Raw genomic sequence first — 13,754 nt, 5'->3', positions numbered from 1 at the left:
AGAGAGAGAGAGAGAGAGAGAGAGAGAGAGAGAGAGAGAGAGAGAGAGAGATGAAAAAGGGAGGTGACCGAATGTGAAATCAGCACTGAACTCAAGCCACAAGCATCAGAGTATACCCTGCCTAGGTGGCTACATTCCGTAAGGATGTAGTGGATCTCCACATGGGTAAGCCAAAAGTCAGCCAGAGGATAAATGATGTATCGAACATTACTCTTTCACTGCTGAGCCGTAAACGTTTGATAAAAAGACGAAAAACATCCATTGTTAAGAGCGACCTAAATCACGTTAACAGACATCTTCTCTTTGGAAACGGAGACAGGTATACGCCAGGAAAAACTCCCCTTTCAGCTTTTTCCCAATCACCATATTATAGGTTACCCAGTTTGGACGACAAGTGTTTTGCTCAGCAGTGAAGATGTCAAAGGCAAGTCAGCATAAAAATGACACCACCGCCCCCCTTTTCCACCCTCCACAGCACAGTCTAGGATATTTGTATGACCAAAAAAAAAAAAAAAATAGATAAAAATAAGAAGCAAATCACATGCCAGTTGACATCAAGCACCAGCTGCCAGAAAAGGGAAAGCAGTACAGGAGAATATAAGAAAAGACAGGGCATCATAAACCAGTGTCAGAAAAATAGGACTTGGTCTTCCTTTCTGTCATACCATCCCGCTTGTAACGCGGTGCATTATTTATGCAGCGTGTGTTAGTGACATTGTCATCAACGGAATAAGCAACAAAATTAAATTAGATACGACATGGCGAGCAAATGACAAACATTGAAAAACTTGCGCGCGCCAGATAGTCCGTAAAATAGCTCATTGAAGGAAATCTTGCTCAAAATGGTATCAATGAGTAAAAGGGGGCAGTGGATAGAGACAGCAGACAGACAGTAAACATATTTTTTTAATGGCCACAGATTAACTGCCAAAATGAGACATTCAGACAAATGGTAGAAATTGTATGCTCATACAGGGTAAGCCAAAGCATGTGAACATGCCAATGAGCATTTGAATTTAGTAATGAAAACCAAGAAGAGGAGAGACAGAAAAATCTGACGAGCTGTACTGGGAAAAAGAAAATCACAAATTATTTGAGTCCAATAACACCCCCCCCCCCCCACACACACACACACACACACACACACACACACACCACACACACACCCAACACACACACACACAAACACACCCAAAACCTACCAGAAGAAAATAAAACATAGTGAATGATCAGGAAAAAATGACACTTTACTTACATGCAACTGGGTTTCACAACACTTAGTAAAAATATTGAATTATGTAGATGGCAGAAAGAGGATTAGAATGGAACCTTGGATTTTATGAATAGCTTGCATCATCAAGGCCATACTTTGGCACAATAGTGTACAGATTGCAAATACTTTCCAAGGTCATGTCAATACATGTTTTAAGTTTTGGTTCCTGCACTGGAAATGACTGCACTAGAACAGTCCAAATACAATTATAACTTAGTAAAGAGGTATTAAATGAAAAGTCTTTCTTACAGACGGGATTTTGTTTCAGTTGGACATGAATATAAAAAAGAATTTTGGATTCATTTAGAATATAATAATTTAACCTTTTGTAGAATACTACCCGGAAAAGGAGGGGACAAAACTCTCCAAGGATTACGGTGTAACAGATGCAAAGGACAGCAAAAAATTTTTTAAAATTAATTAAAGGAGCAGACCACCCCAAAGCACCCTAAAACCAAATATGAGCCCGCCTTTCTGCCATCAGAATATTTAAAGAGTAACCACAGAAACAGGAAAAAAGGGCAGAGAAATCAATGAGTCCATTAAAACAGGTACATGTCGCCATTTGGCACAACAACCTTGTCATAGACTCACTCAGACATTAAGGCGCACACATACATGCAATACACTGCTATTCCCCCGATAAACATAATGACCACTCTGAGTACTGTATCTAAATAGGGTGGGCACAGGACGAGACTTTTCAGAAGTCATACAGTTAAACTTTGAGGGCAATGACGTGAGGCCGCATTAACATGATTAACAGTTTCAAGTCCTAACAGAATGATGAATTGAAAGACCCGAAGACACAATTTTGCATTTGATGAGTAGCTCATGCCCTATTAAGACCCAGTAATCATTAGGAAAGCAAATAGCCAATGTTATGAGACTGAATACGCCAAAATTGCAACTTCTCTTTGTGTTGCTACTTCTCTGTTGTAGAGGCCAACCACAGAGTATACAGGGTGAGCAGGATACACAAGAGCAAACACTCACCATGGAGTACTGTGGGACCTTGGGCAACACCTGCTTCGCAAAGTTGCTGCTGCTGTCCAGCCGGTCAAACAGGCACTCGACCACCTCCAGCTTGCCCATCCTGACCTTGACCTCAAGCCTGCTCTCCAAAGATTTCTTCAGCTGGTTTATGTTCAATTGAACAGGCTTTGAAAGAAGTCTGGGGCGAATATCAGGAGCATTAAAACACAAAACGTCAAAGAATTAATTGCAAAGTGTTCAAGTTTATTTCAAAACCATGCACTCATGAAGCAATGTCACTATACATTTGAGGTTTTTTCTTTTTAAACAGATGGTTCATTTATTTTGTCATCAATTTCATTCAAGTTATTTATTTTGAGATGTATCTGGCAGACGAGTGCCTACAAGCTCTATTTTTGTTTGAGCATATTATGTTTTATGGTGCTATCAATCACTACAATTGGAGTTAAAAGCTTGCTTGTGGCAAAATTATAATAATTCAGAGAAACCGATATATCCATTTACATTAACAATTCAAAGACTTACAAGTAGTCATTGAAAAGACCATGTTATATCACTCAAATAGTAAAATTTCACAAATCATCATATCAACCAAGGGATGTAACCATGGCCACAGAACTGAATGAAAGGAGCCAAGAAATCAATGTGGTCACTACGACACCACTTTATGTTTTTGGCATAGCCATGTTGACGGAAGGGGACAAAGCAGTTCCAAAAATGTGAATTACCACAAAAAAGGAAAAAAATGCCTCAGTGGCATCTTTCCAAAAAAAATAAACTAAAAAAAAAATAATTTAAAAAATCAACAACTCATTTCTAAACTATTAACATAACTACAAGCTTTAAATCAAATGCAATATAATTACATTTTTGTCCAAAAATATTATCTTTTATACCATAAATGAAGCTGTATCAGCACTGCACTTCCAGGAAAATAAAACCTTATATTTCATATATGAAATATAAAAACTTGATCTCACACCTGAAATACCAGCTGTGTTATCAAAATTTGCATAAGTTACTCTGCGCACTTAATTCACCTTATAACCTTCTGTAAGCAAATTATAGACTTCAATAATAATAATATTCCTAGACTGTGCAATAAAACTTTGCTGCGAAATGCGCTCATCATATGCACCCAAATGTAGTGCCTAACACCAGCCTCCCAGTCTCGCTATAGTCAAGAGTATGCGTAGTAACCTTTCTCCATTGGTCTTAATTTTTTTCCAAACTGAGTAAAATGGCGGGCGCCATAGCGAATCGGGACTATGTCAGAGTGCTGTGAAGTATTAAAATGCAATGAACAAGTCTTTGCAAGCAAATGACTCCTAACCTTTTGTTTGCTTCGGTTGCGAAGTTTAAAATCAAAGTCAAGTCATTTCTATTCTTAAAACACCGTGGCTTATAAGTTTCTTAATCTTTCACCTTTTGAATCGTTCATAATCTGTTTGCTTTGTCTAAGTTTACGTTCATGTTGTTTTGTTTGGGGTTTATTTTGTGGAGGAAGACATGGATACTATTATATTCTATGTAATTAGTGTGGCTAAAAATAGAAGAAAAAATCCTGAGTTTTACTAATCCTCACTCTGACTCCAAAGAGCAGGAAAATTTTGTTTTCAAGTGAGACTCTCGGATGGGTCCTCTTGACCACTTGACTGGTCATTTGAACTTTGTTGGTCTGGAGCTATTTTGTCAGCTTGATATCAGTACAGTATAAAAAATCTATTACACTCATTAGGGTGGTAGACCATGACTGATCCTGCTTGTGAAATTGCCAGTAGTAGTCACTTGTTGAAACTCGTGATTATAACTTGGCAATTTCCATCGTTGGATAAATCATGATCTGCCACCTAGGTAGGTTAAAATTTTACCACCTGTTACCTATATTTTTCTCAAAACCGAACTAATAATCTTAAACATAATTAATTGTCCTTATTTTAGAATCTCTTTATGTCACCACATATTTTACCACTTAAAGTTATTCACCTTTTTAAGCTTTGAAAAGAAAAAAAACAAATTTTATCAAAGAAGGCACTTTGATTCTTCTGAGCATTTATTTTTGTAAAATCTACTCCAATATTATAATGCTGTCCTCAGAGAAATTCGCGCCCGCAACCCGCAACTTGCGCACGCAACTTTTGCCATTTTCGTGAATTAGCGAATTTTAGCCAATTTTCCGCAAAAGTTGGAAAAATAAGATTAAAATTTCTTTAAAAACACAGAAACTTTCTTCCACGACTTTAAATAACAATGCTAAGGGGGACAATTCACTCTTTTGCACTACGGGGAGCCCACCCAGTCGCTCAGTGCCCGCCCATTGTGGATGGGATCGGGACGGTTCAGGTCAGGTCTGGATGATTGCCCGACTCGTCGCCTGAAAAAAAAATCATGTTTGTTTTTGAGGCAACGAGTCGGGCACGATCGACTTGTGCCACGATAGCTGCTTTGCACCATCTATCTGGTGAGTAAACCAACCTGACCCCCCAATATTCCGGCTTGGACTGCATCATCTTCTAGCTAGATCTAGATTCTAGAGTAAATCAATCGTAAACATGATCGTCTGATTACTTAGCTTGCTCTGTTTCGTAGCACCAGGAAGATAGATCTAGTATAAAAATGTGTGAAAGACTGTAAATCTTAGGCTAGAAAGGTAGATCTAGATATGAATCGATTCATCCAGAAAACCCGTAAAGGGGACGTTCAAATATAATCTTAAGCCTGGAGAAAAAAAGGGGGGGGGGGGTCTTCAACAAGTGTAAGATTACACTTTTGTAAGGTGAAACAAATAACAAGGAAAATAATTTATGACAAAATAAATTTTTTTTAAATAACATGAAAAAGAGTAACAATACTGGATTCTATTCACTTACAGTGGTAAGCACTGCATTGTGGCGTTACAGTAGGTCCTCGAGCAGCAAATACAATATATGCCATTCGCACTTTATACACTGGTAGATATAGGATCTAGGCTATGTAACAAGTAGATCTAGTCTAATTTTGATTACCCCGTTGCGGTTAAAGTGGTAAAATGTAAAGTTACACCGTAATTTTTTCCGGAAAGGTTCTGCTTGTACCGTATTTAATTATTGTCACATGTGAGTATGCATGTTTTTCATGAATACCATTATGTAAAAGTAACGCATAGAAGAGTGATTTGCGCAATATAAAAGTCATATTATTATTATAAGCGAATGATGTAGTAATAGGGGATTTTTTTGGGGGGGGGGGGGGGGGGGGGAATGAAAAAAAAAAATAAAAAGTCCCGTGGGGGGGGGGGGGGGCCACGCTGATCACACCTGCCCAACATCAACGAGAGTTTAAGGACATGACACAAACTGTTTTGTACACCATGCAACCTCCATGCAGGTTTCTTTTTTTTGGGGGGGAGGGGGGTGGTAGACATTCATATCTAACTTTTAATTTTGATCTAACAAAACTCATGTCGGTTACTTTGATTGCAAAGAGCATACCAACAATGTATTCCAATAGTTCCATAATATTTTTTAGCTATACAATCTTGCAACTTTTGTTAATTTTTCTTGCAACTTTTGCTATTTTCAAATGCAACTTTCTCTGAGGACAGATAATGGGAAACAAGCGGAATTCTTTTTCAATAGAACAAAATATAATAATCAATTACTACAAGGCTTCTCAGTTTAAATTACTCACAAATACTACTGTGGTCAAAGGGAGCAACAGAAAGAGACAGAGACCATGTGTTCGAGTGCAGCTATAATACTGAAATGATCAAATCTGAGATCATGGTGAGTGTCAATAATACATTATTTACTTTGCTGTCACCTTTTTGAAACATTTGCTTAAAGTCAATGAGACATTTTTGTTATCTTAAAACTCACCCAAGATGGTCCAAAGGCAAGACATGGGAGACCTTGTCTCTCAGCTCCCTGAGGGAAGAGCGAGCCTCCAGTTCTGCCATAGCCAGAAAGAACCGATCAGCCACTACCTTGAGGCAACATTCAGGGGAGTTGGGCTCCTGGGTAACTTGGCTAGGCTGAGCAGACGATGACGTAGCCATTGAGTCCGAATGTGAAATGGTGGGAGGAGCTATCTTTGCTTGGTCTGCCTTCCCACACGGTGGACTGTCAATGGTACGTCCATCAACACATTTCTCGAAATAGTCTCCACTGTCATGAAACTCCTCCTCATCATCAGAACTTTCAGAATTATTTTTTTGTCCATCCTTCGCTTTATTACTGAAAGACGTATGGGTAGGAGGTGACGGTACAGACTTCGAGTCTACATTCACGGGAAGCGAAGAAGCGTGCCTGGGCGAGGTTGGTGGGATATTTACAGGAGACTGGTCTCCAGCGGTGAAAGACTTTGGCTGTTCCTGCTCTGAAGACACAGAGGGAAGGTGCTGGTGGAGGGAGGAGCTGGACCTGAGAGCAAAGGGGTCAGATTTGGGTTCCTCCATCAGAACTGTGACAGTGAAGAATGGAATGGTCAAGTTGACCACTTTGCTGTCCTCGCTGTGATCTTCCATAAGCAAACTAGCACTGCGTTCTGCCAAAAAAAACAAAAACATGAGATGATCATGATAACATATTAAAATGTCCATGATGTAAAAGACAAAAGACATGATAACGATGAAAATATAGCGAATCATGGAAATACTACAGAACTGCCCAACCAGACATTATTAAACTTCAAAGTAAAGCCTATGAAAAAATAGCTACATAAGGCAAAAGAATGTCAACTTGTTAGAAATATCTGCAACTGTGCATCAGAACGAAGGAACATACACCAGGCACGTATATTCGGTCGGTCTCTTTTAACGTCCCATAACTTAAACATCACCATATGTGTTTACATATTTAACGTCAAAATGTTATGTTCAGCACAGGTGATTTGTAAATTTTGGTTACTCTGACTTGCGATCAGAAAACAAGAGCACAAGGTCTGTAACTCAGCATGAACAAATCCAGCAAATTTGTATTTTCAAAACTTTTTGGTCCTTAACATTTTGCCCCCCAAAGGACATCAATCAGCGATGGTAAAAAGTTGTCACTTTTCCTCACAGGACTAATTGGCGACAGTGTGATAAATCAGCAAAAAAAGTCGAAGCAATGATCTCCTTTGACAAGCACACTTGTTTAAGTTATAAATTTCTTCCTGACTGGTTTGTGCGGCTTTTGAGATCACAAATCAGTTTGTTTACAACAATTAGAGTGAAAGTCTTTGAAAAAGGTTGAGTAGATCTAATATGAGTACGGGAGCCGTCATGATGACGAGAATTCAGGTGATGAAAGTGCTGGATAAAATATTTTTTGTTTCAATTTTTTTATTCCTACTTTGATGAAGACGCGATCATCACGTTCAATTTTTTCAATGAGCTGAAAATTTCAAAAGGTTTGGGTTTTTTGCCAAGACACAGGAATAACACAGATGTACCATGTCAGCTTCCTTGTAGGTGAGGCCCTCTACATTTAATGTGGGGGGAAAAGTGTTAAGCTCTTCTTTGTGTCAACTAGCATCAGTTTCACTTTGCCCCTTTCGACTTCTTGACCAAAGTATTTAACAGTGCTTCCAATAACCATGGCAAAAAAGTATTGAAAATCCTATGCCAGGGGTCAAGGGGCCACAACTAAAATTGAGTGCTTTTAGAGGGTTGAAAATGGAATTTGGGAGCCTGTTTTCAGAGACTGCCAACAACCCATTACACCCTTTTTCTTTCATTAAGATTTGGCAATTTACTTCCTTCATCAAGTTCTCGAGCTAAGGGAAGCACATGACACAATACTGATCACATAGTGCAGAGAAAAATAGTCAGACAGGCACAAATAACAGAGGGAAAGAAAAGAAGTAGGACCTTCCAGTGGCGCCCTCTAACCAACTGCATGATTTCTTCATCTAATAATAATAATAACAAGCTCGGCCCCCTTTCAATGAAAGGAAAGATCGGCACATTAACATCAACTGAAAGTCATTGGCCTACTATATTTACACTCTACTGGAAGGGAGCAATAAATCTGGAGAGAAAAGTGGCACATGTGTTTCCAAGTTGCCAAATATATAATAGACAAAGGAGTCCAGAAAAAGCGATGATGGGCATCAAATGAAAGGATCACAGTTGTAAAAAAAGAAAATATGAGGCTAGATCTATTCGGGTTGCACACTTGAAATAATGCTTAGTATTGCGCCATAATGCGCGATGGTATCAAACGGAAGTACGACTTGAAATAAACAAACCTGGCGGATTTTCTAAAATTACAGAGACAGAAGCGTCAGCCTACAAAGCGATTGGCGAAATATAGAAACTTGACTTTTAGAAGCAAAACTGTCTCAAAACTGAAAAAAACGAAGGGCGTCATGATCTGGAGAATATGTTAAAGAATCTTTTAGCGAAAACCGCATGTCGATCGATGAAGCCATTAAAAAGCCTTATGAATAGCAAAATTCGGCCACCACAAATAGATAATAGATAATAATAATAATAGATAGCATTTGTATAGCATAAATCCCCGCTCAACAGCAAGCTCTATGTGCTTCACAATCTATACTATTACATAATTACCCCAGCAGACCTGAGAGCATTCTGAAACAACCTCAACTTCCTGGGAAGCATACAGTGCGAGCAGCCAATTTATAGGCGCTAAAACACTAACATACTGACAAGATCTTTCGCTGTCTATGGCCAGGTACCCATTCCCACCTGGGTGAAGTGAGGAAAATTCGTGCAAAGTGCCTTTCCCAAGGACACAACGTCGGGCCCCAGCTCGAACCACCCCACGATTACGAGTCCGGTAGCCCTAACCACTAGGCCACCGACATATCTTTCCTTTGCTCGCAAAGTTTAAAAGCAAGTTACCCTTGCCACTGCCACTTTAATTCAATTTATTCATCATCGCACCATTGGCAGATGGCAAATTTTGGAACATCAATCTTGATGAAATGGTCACCCAATATATATACCTCAATTTTCCTCCATCTTCACGTTCAAATGCCAAATGTCACAACCTTGGAGCACCACTTCTAAGAATGCTAGATTTTGGCATCAATTTCTTTATCATGCTCCGATAGAATTCTCAAACTGATCATTTCTCTAGACAGATTTGGATAAAAAGTTTCTTTCTGATAAAGATTTTCTTTCTAAAATCATAATTCATCATTTTCTTCTTCAAAGTACATATTTTTCTGGGGTAACAAAGATCCAAAAATATAAAAAATGAGTAAAGAAGAAAAAAAGATGAAAAGCCATTGATACTTACCTCTATTACGCTTGGCATGGGAGTAGCCACTAACTGTGGATACAAATACAAAACAAGTTATAGCAAACACTCTAAAATAAAAATGAGACTTACACCGGATAACAAACAGTACAGCCAGATAACGGACAATAAATACCCATGGACAAAGAAACCAAGAACTGCCTCTACTAATTACTGTGGACTATAGAATTCATAATCTAATTTTTTAAAATTATGTTACAAGTGATAAATTTATTTGTACAACAATCACACGGTGCAAAAAAGGGAAAAAGAAAAATCCTTTTGTTACATCAGTCTATTTAATGAGAATGCTCAAAGTTTTACGAAAGTTGGGAAAAAAATGTTCTTAAAACAGAAGACAGATCATGGATAAATGATAAAAATCTTATAATATCCTCTTCAACCGTGACATACTATTAAGTCCCCTATCAACACTGTTATGTAATTTTGGAGGTGAGACCTCTGAATTTAATGTCCATCTCCAAAAGGACCAAGCCAAATAGGAAATTCGTGTCAAATACCTTAGAGTCCAAAAACTCTCCGCTCATTCTTTTGGTACATATGACATAATTTGAAAATCTTTATTTTAAAAGTTCTTCAAACACTTCAAATAGTGAATTAGGTGACTTTGGGGTAAAACTCTTGGAAAACCCAAATAGGCAAAGAGAAATCTCCAAAGGCATGTAACCATGTAATAAATTAAGTCTTTGTTTCAATGAAGAAATAAATACTAGGCAGTGACGTATGTCGATATATTTTAAAGCAGAAGTTGGACAGCAAAAGACAACAAAAAAATGAAGTTAACTTGCAGCTTTATTTCTTTCATACTACTGAAACCACTTACCATTACTAGAAGTGAATGTGGAGTGACCAGCAAATGTACTGACCGATGCAGTGTCACTGATGTCAAAGCCGGTCGCCTGACCCTTATATGTGGGGTCCACAGTTGAGTAGAACATATCGTTATCTGACAACATGCTTGCTGCAAAGACAATAAAAATTCAAATGACAAATATAAGTCATCTTCTTAATACAACAGGAGCAAGAACTATGATTAACTGATATCAATAGGATAGAAATAATCTTAACATTCTCAATGCAATACAGAAAGCTCTGACATAAGAATTCAAACTTCTTGTTTACATTTTAAAAAAGAGACGATGGCATTTTCAACCTTTTGCATCAACATAAACTGATGCATTGATCATTAGTGAAAACTGACCTGAGCTGGCCCCATGCATCAGCTCAATGTGATCTGTTGTTGACAATTGTGGGACAGAGATATGATCAACAAGACTGTTCTGGCGGCTGTCTTCCTCAGCAAATTTGCGACAGAACGCAAAATCTTCCAACGTCATTGGCTCCTGGACAGCACCCTGTTGCCTGCCTGGTGACGCAAGATACAGTTTAAGGTTATGTACAAAAAGAATTATTTGAGTACTCAGTTCCCTTTGACATAATATTAGCAGTCACCATCATCATCTCCAGAGAAGTGTATACCCCAACCAAGATCTGAAGAATGTTGATTAAAGGCACAAACATGTAAATTTGCAGTTTCCAAGGACTCTCAAGCTATGGAAGTGACCAAACTTTGGCGCCTATTTTCTCGATAATTTTACCTCTGAAACGAGGCGACCCTGACCTCCTTGAATCGCAAATATATCGACGTTTTCAAAATAGAGGGACATTTTTTCATCGACAGAAAGGCAAGAGAACAAATTTTAAGATGATACCAATAACTCCACAGGCCCAAAAATTGACAAGTGCCTGGTTCCACTGTGTCGTGAAACAAATACCTATTACCATTAATATATGCTTACTTTGACAAGACCAGCTAAATTAAGCTAAATGAAATAAGACAAGAGTAAAGTGTGCACAGGTTCAACACTTACATTTAAAGAGAAAATGTCCCCACCAAAAAAAACAACCAAACAACTTTCCAACAATATGGCCAGCAATTTGGACAAGTGTAAAGTAAAATAATAGCACTCTTGCAATTACTATTATTTAGCAGTCCAAGCGTAAGATAAACCTCGTATAAGGGAGAATTCTTACTGACCTCAATATCGTTAAAGATTTAAAAATAAAGAACAAGATACCTGTAGACTTTTTGGAGCCAAGCATCTCAGTTAAAAGTCCCAGAAGTTTGGGAGACAGAAGCACGTGGAGGGTCTCCATTGTCCAAGTCACATCGACCTGTTGGTAATAAGGACAAAGTTAAGTTTTCAGTTTCAATACGAGGTTTATGGCACTGGCAACAAAATTAGGCCATAAAAGTGCCAAAAAGAAGAGGTTTCTAAAAGAATAACATAAAAAGAAAAGTTAATTTTTTTTAAATGATAGACATTTAACAGAAAAGAAGGGGCAAACCACACCAGAGTAACTGCCAGCCATCCACAAAGGAAAGCAAATAAGACCAGATATCATTAGAAAAACTCGACAGAAAAGAATACTGCTTCTAAAGAGCCAGGTTCCTTTGCTGGCAAGTTAATTCTTCTCCTATTATAGTAGTGACAATCTGGTTTTCATGCATTACCAAGCTATTTCGTCATATTAAAAAATAACCAACTCTTCCTGTGACTTAAAATACATTCCCATAGACTGAGAAATGAATTTTCAACCTGTCTTTGTTTGGTCTAGATCACTTCCCAGGCTGAATTTTTATGTATTTTCAAAGTCTCTTTGGATTTGTCTACGTTTCAATTCCATCTCACTCTCCATTTCATCATATTTGCTTTAAAAATTCATGCGCACACTATTTCTGGGTTAATTCAATCATTCAAAACCTTGAAAAAAAAAGAACAACTTTACTGTCACTTTGTAGCCTGATTTTAATTCAATTCTAATTTGACATTCTTCCTAAACCTCATAAAAATGCATACCATCGCAGTGTCATGCACTCGGCGCTTGAGATGGCGTGCAACTCCCCTCCAGACACTAATCAATAGACTCTGCGCAACACCGCTGTATGTGCTAAATGGTTAAAAAAAAAAAAGCTGAGAAAACATTCCACTCACTGATGGTCCTGAGAGCTGTTCGTTATTCTTTGTCTGGATAAACAGCATCTGTTTCTTGTCCATGTTCACGATGGGGATGCGGCATTTAATCCGTTGCTGCATGCGTTCAGACACGGAGATGGTCTTCTGTTTTTGTTGTTGTTGCTCCTGAGGAAACAGCTGGCTGCTGTCCATGCCCGGGTAGAAGGACTGGGTCATGGAGGAGTTTGTCATGTAGCTGCCAGAGTTGGGAGGGGAGCTCATGGCAATATTGAAGGCCTGTATCAAAAGATGAGTAAAAATGTAGACACAGTATTCTTTTTATCACATTTGTCATATCGAGAACTGAAAATTTAATCCTCACTAATGCAATAGCTTGAATGTTAAGAACTTAAAAAGAGATTTTACTACACTTGAGTGTTAATGTGACTATAATTTTGGTATAAATAAGTAATCATATATGAACAAATGTTGTTACTTTGCATATTCAACAATCTCAAGTCATGAACTTAAATAACCAAACTATCACACGCTGAAAAACTTTGAGACATGGGAGATTTTCTTTTGGAGGGGGGTGCAGTGTCATATTCGATAATAATAATAATCGATACCGATCCGGATATGACGTTGTAATCAATCCTAAAGAAATAAACTATTGCATTCTGGGTTACCGAAATGGCTGCCTCAATGTTCTTTACCGTTATCCCTATGTGCGTCTCACGTCTTGTTATGAATCAAACAATGATCTAAAGAACCCAACAAACACAACATGGTGTCAGAAATGGTAATAGGTCTGTATTAAAATGTTTTATAGGAATTTCCCGTTTTATATTCTTCCTTGACCAAGAGATCAAGTAGTTTTGAAAGCTCATTCAACACTTTGGGAGTGCGAGACAAGGTGTCGTCTCACTCGTTAGAAAGGGCAGACAATCTAGATATTCTGGAGAATTGGGAAAACTAAATCTGAGCCTACAAAAGGACGATCAGAGTCAAATACGCAGATCTATTAAGATTAAGAGAAGTAAAACTCAAGTGAAATGGAGTTCAAACCTCCTGAACCTTTAGAGTTTCAAGGGGATTTATCACAAAACTGGAAACTATGGAAACAAAGATTTGAAAATTACATGACTGCCAGAGAAGTTCATAGAAAGGGGGATGACATAAAAATAGCAACCCTGCTGCACAGCATTGGAACTGAAAGCCTCGAGCGGTATAATCAGTTTGAATACACTGATGATGAAGATGCCAAAAAGTTTGAAG

At 38.1% G+C, this 13,754-nt stretch overlaps 1 protein-coding gene across 1 annotated transcript in view; it reads right to left on the bottom strand.

Moving 5' to 3' along the window:
• LOC101856826 (autophagy-related protein 2 homolog A) overlaps nt 1-12,773 on the bottom strand; it is a gene marked incomplete at its 5' end in the record, with an annotated part of 80,398 nt that extends 67,625 nt beyond the window's left edge. The window contains 7 exon segments of the mRNA XM_013085562.2: nt 2,270-2,447; nt 6,127-6,793; nt 9,499-9,531; nt 10,343-10,480; nt 10,721-10,885; nt 11,598-11,694; nt 12,516-12,773. Coding sequence (XP_012941016.1) covers nt 2,270-2,447; nt 6,127-6,793; nt 9,499-9,531; nt 10,343-10,480; nt 10,721-10,885; nt 11,598-11,694; nt 12,516-12,773 — 1,536 coding nt within the window.
• Between the last annotated feature and the right edge of the window lie 981 nt (nt 12,774-13,754).

This window comes from Aplysia californica, unplaced genomic scaffold (assembly GCF_000002075.1).
Source record: "Aplysia californica isolate F4 #8 unplaced genomic scaffold, AplCal3.0 scaffold00387, whole genome shotgun sequence".
Taxonomy (NCBI): domain Eukaryota; kingdom Metazoa; phylum Mollusca; class Gastropoda; order Aplysiida; family Aplysiidae; genus Aplysia; species Aplysia californica.
This window is presented reverse-complemented; position numbering and strand designations above follow the sequence as displayed.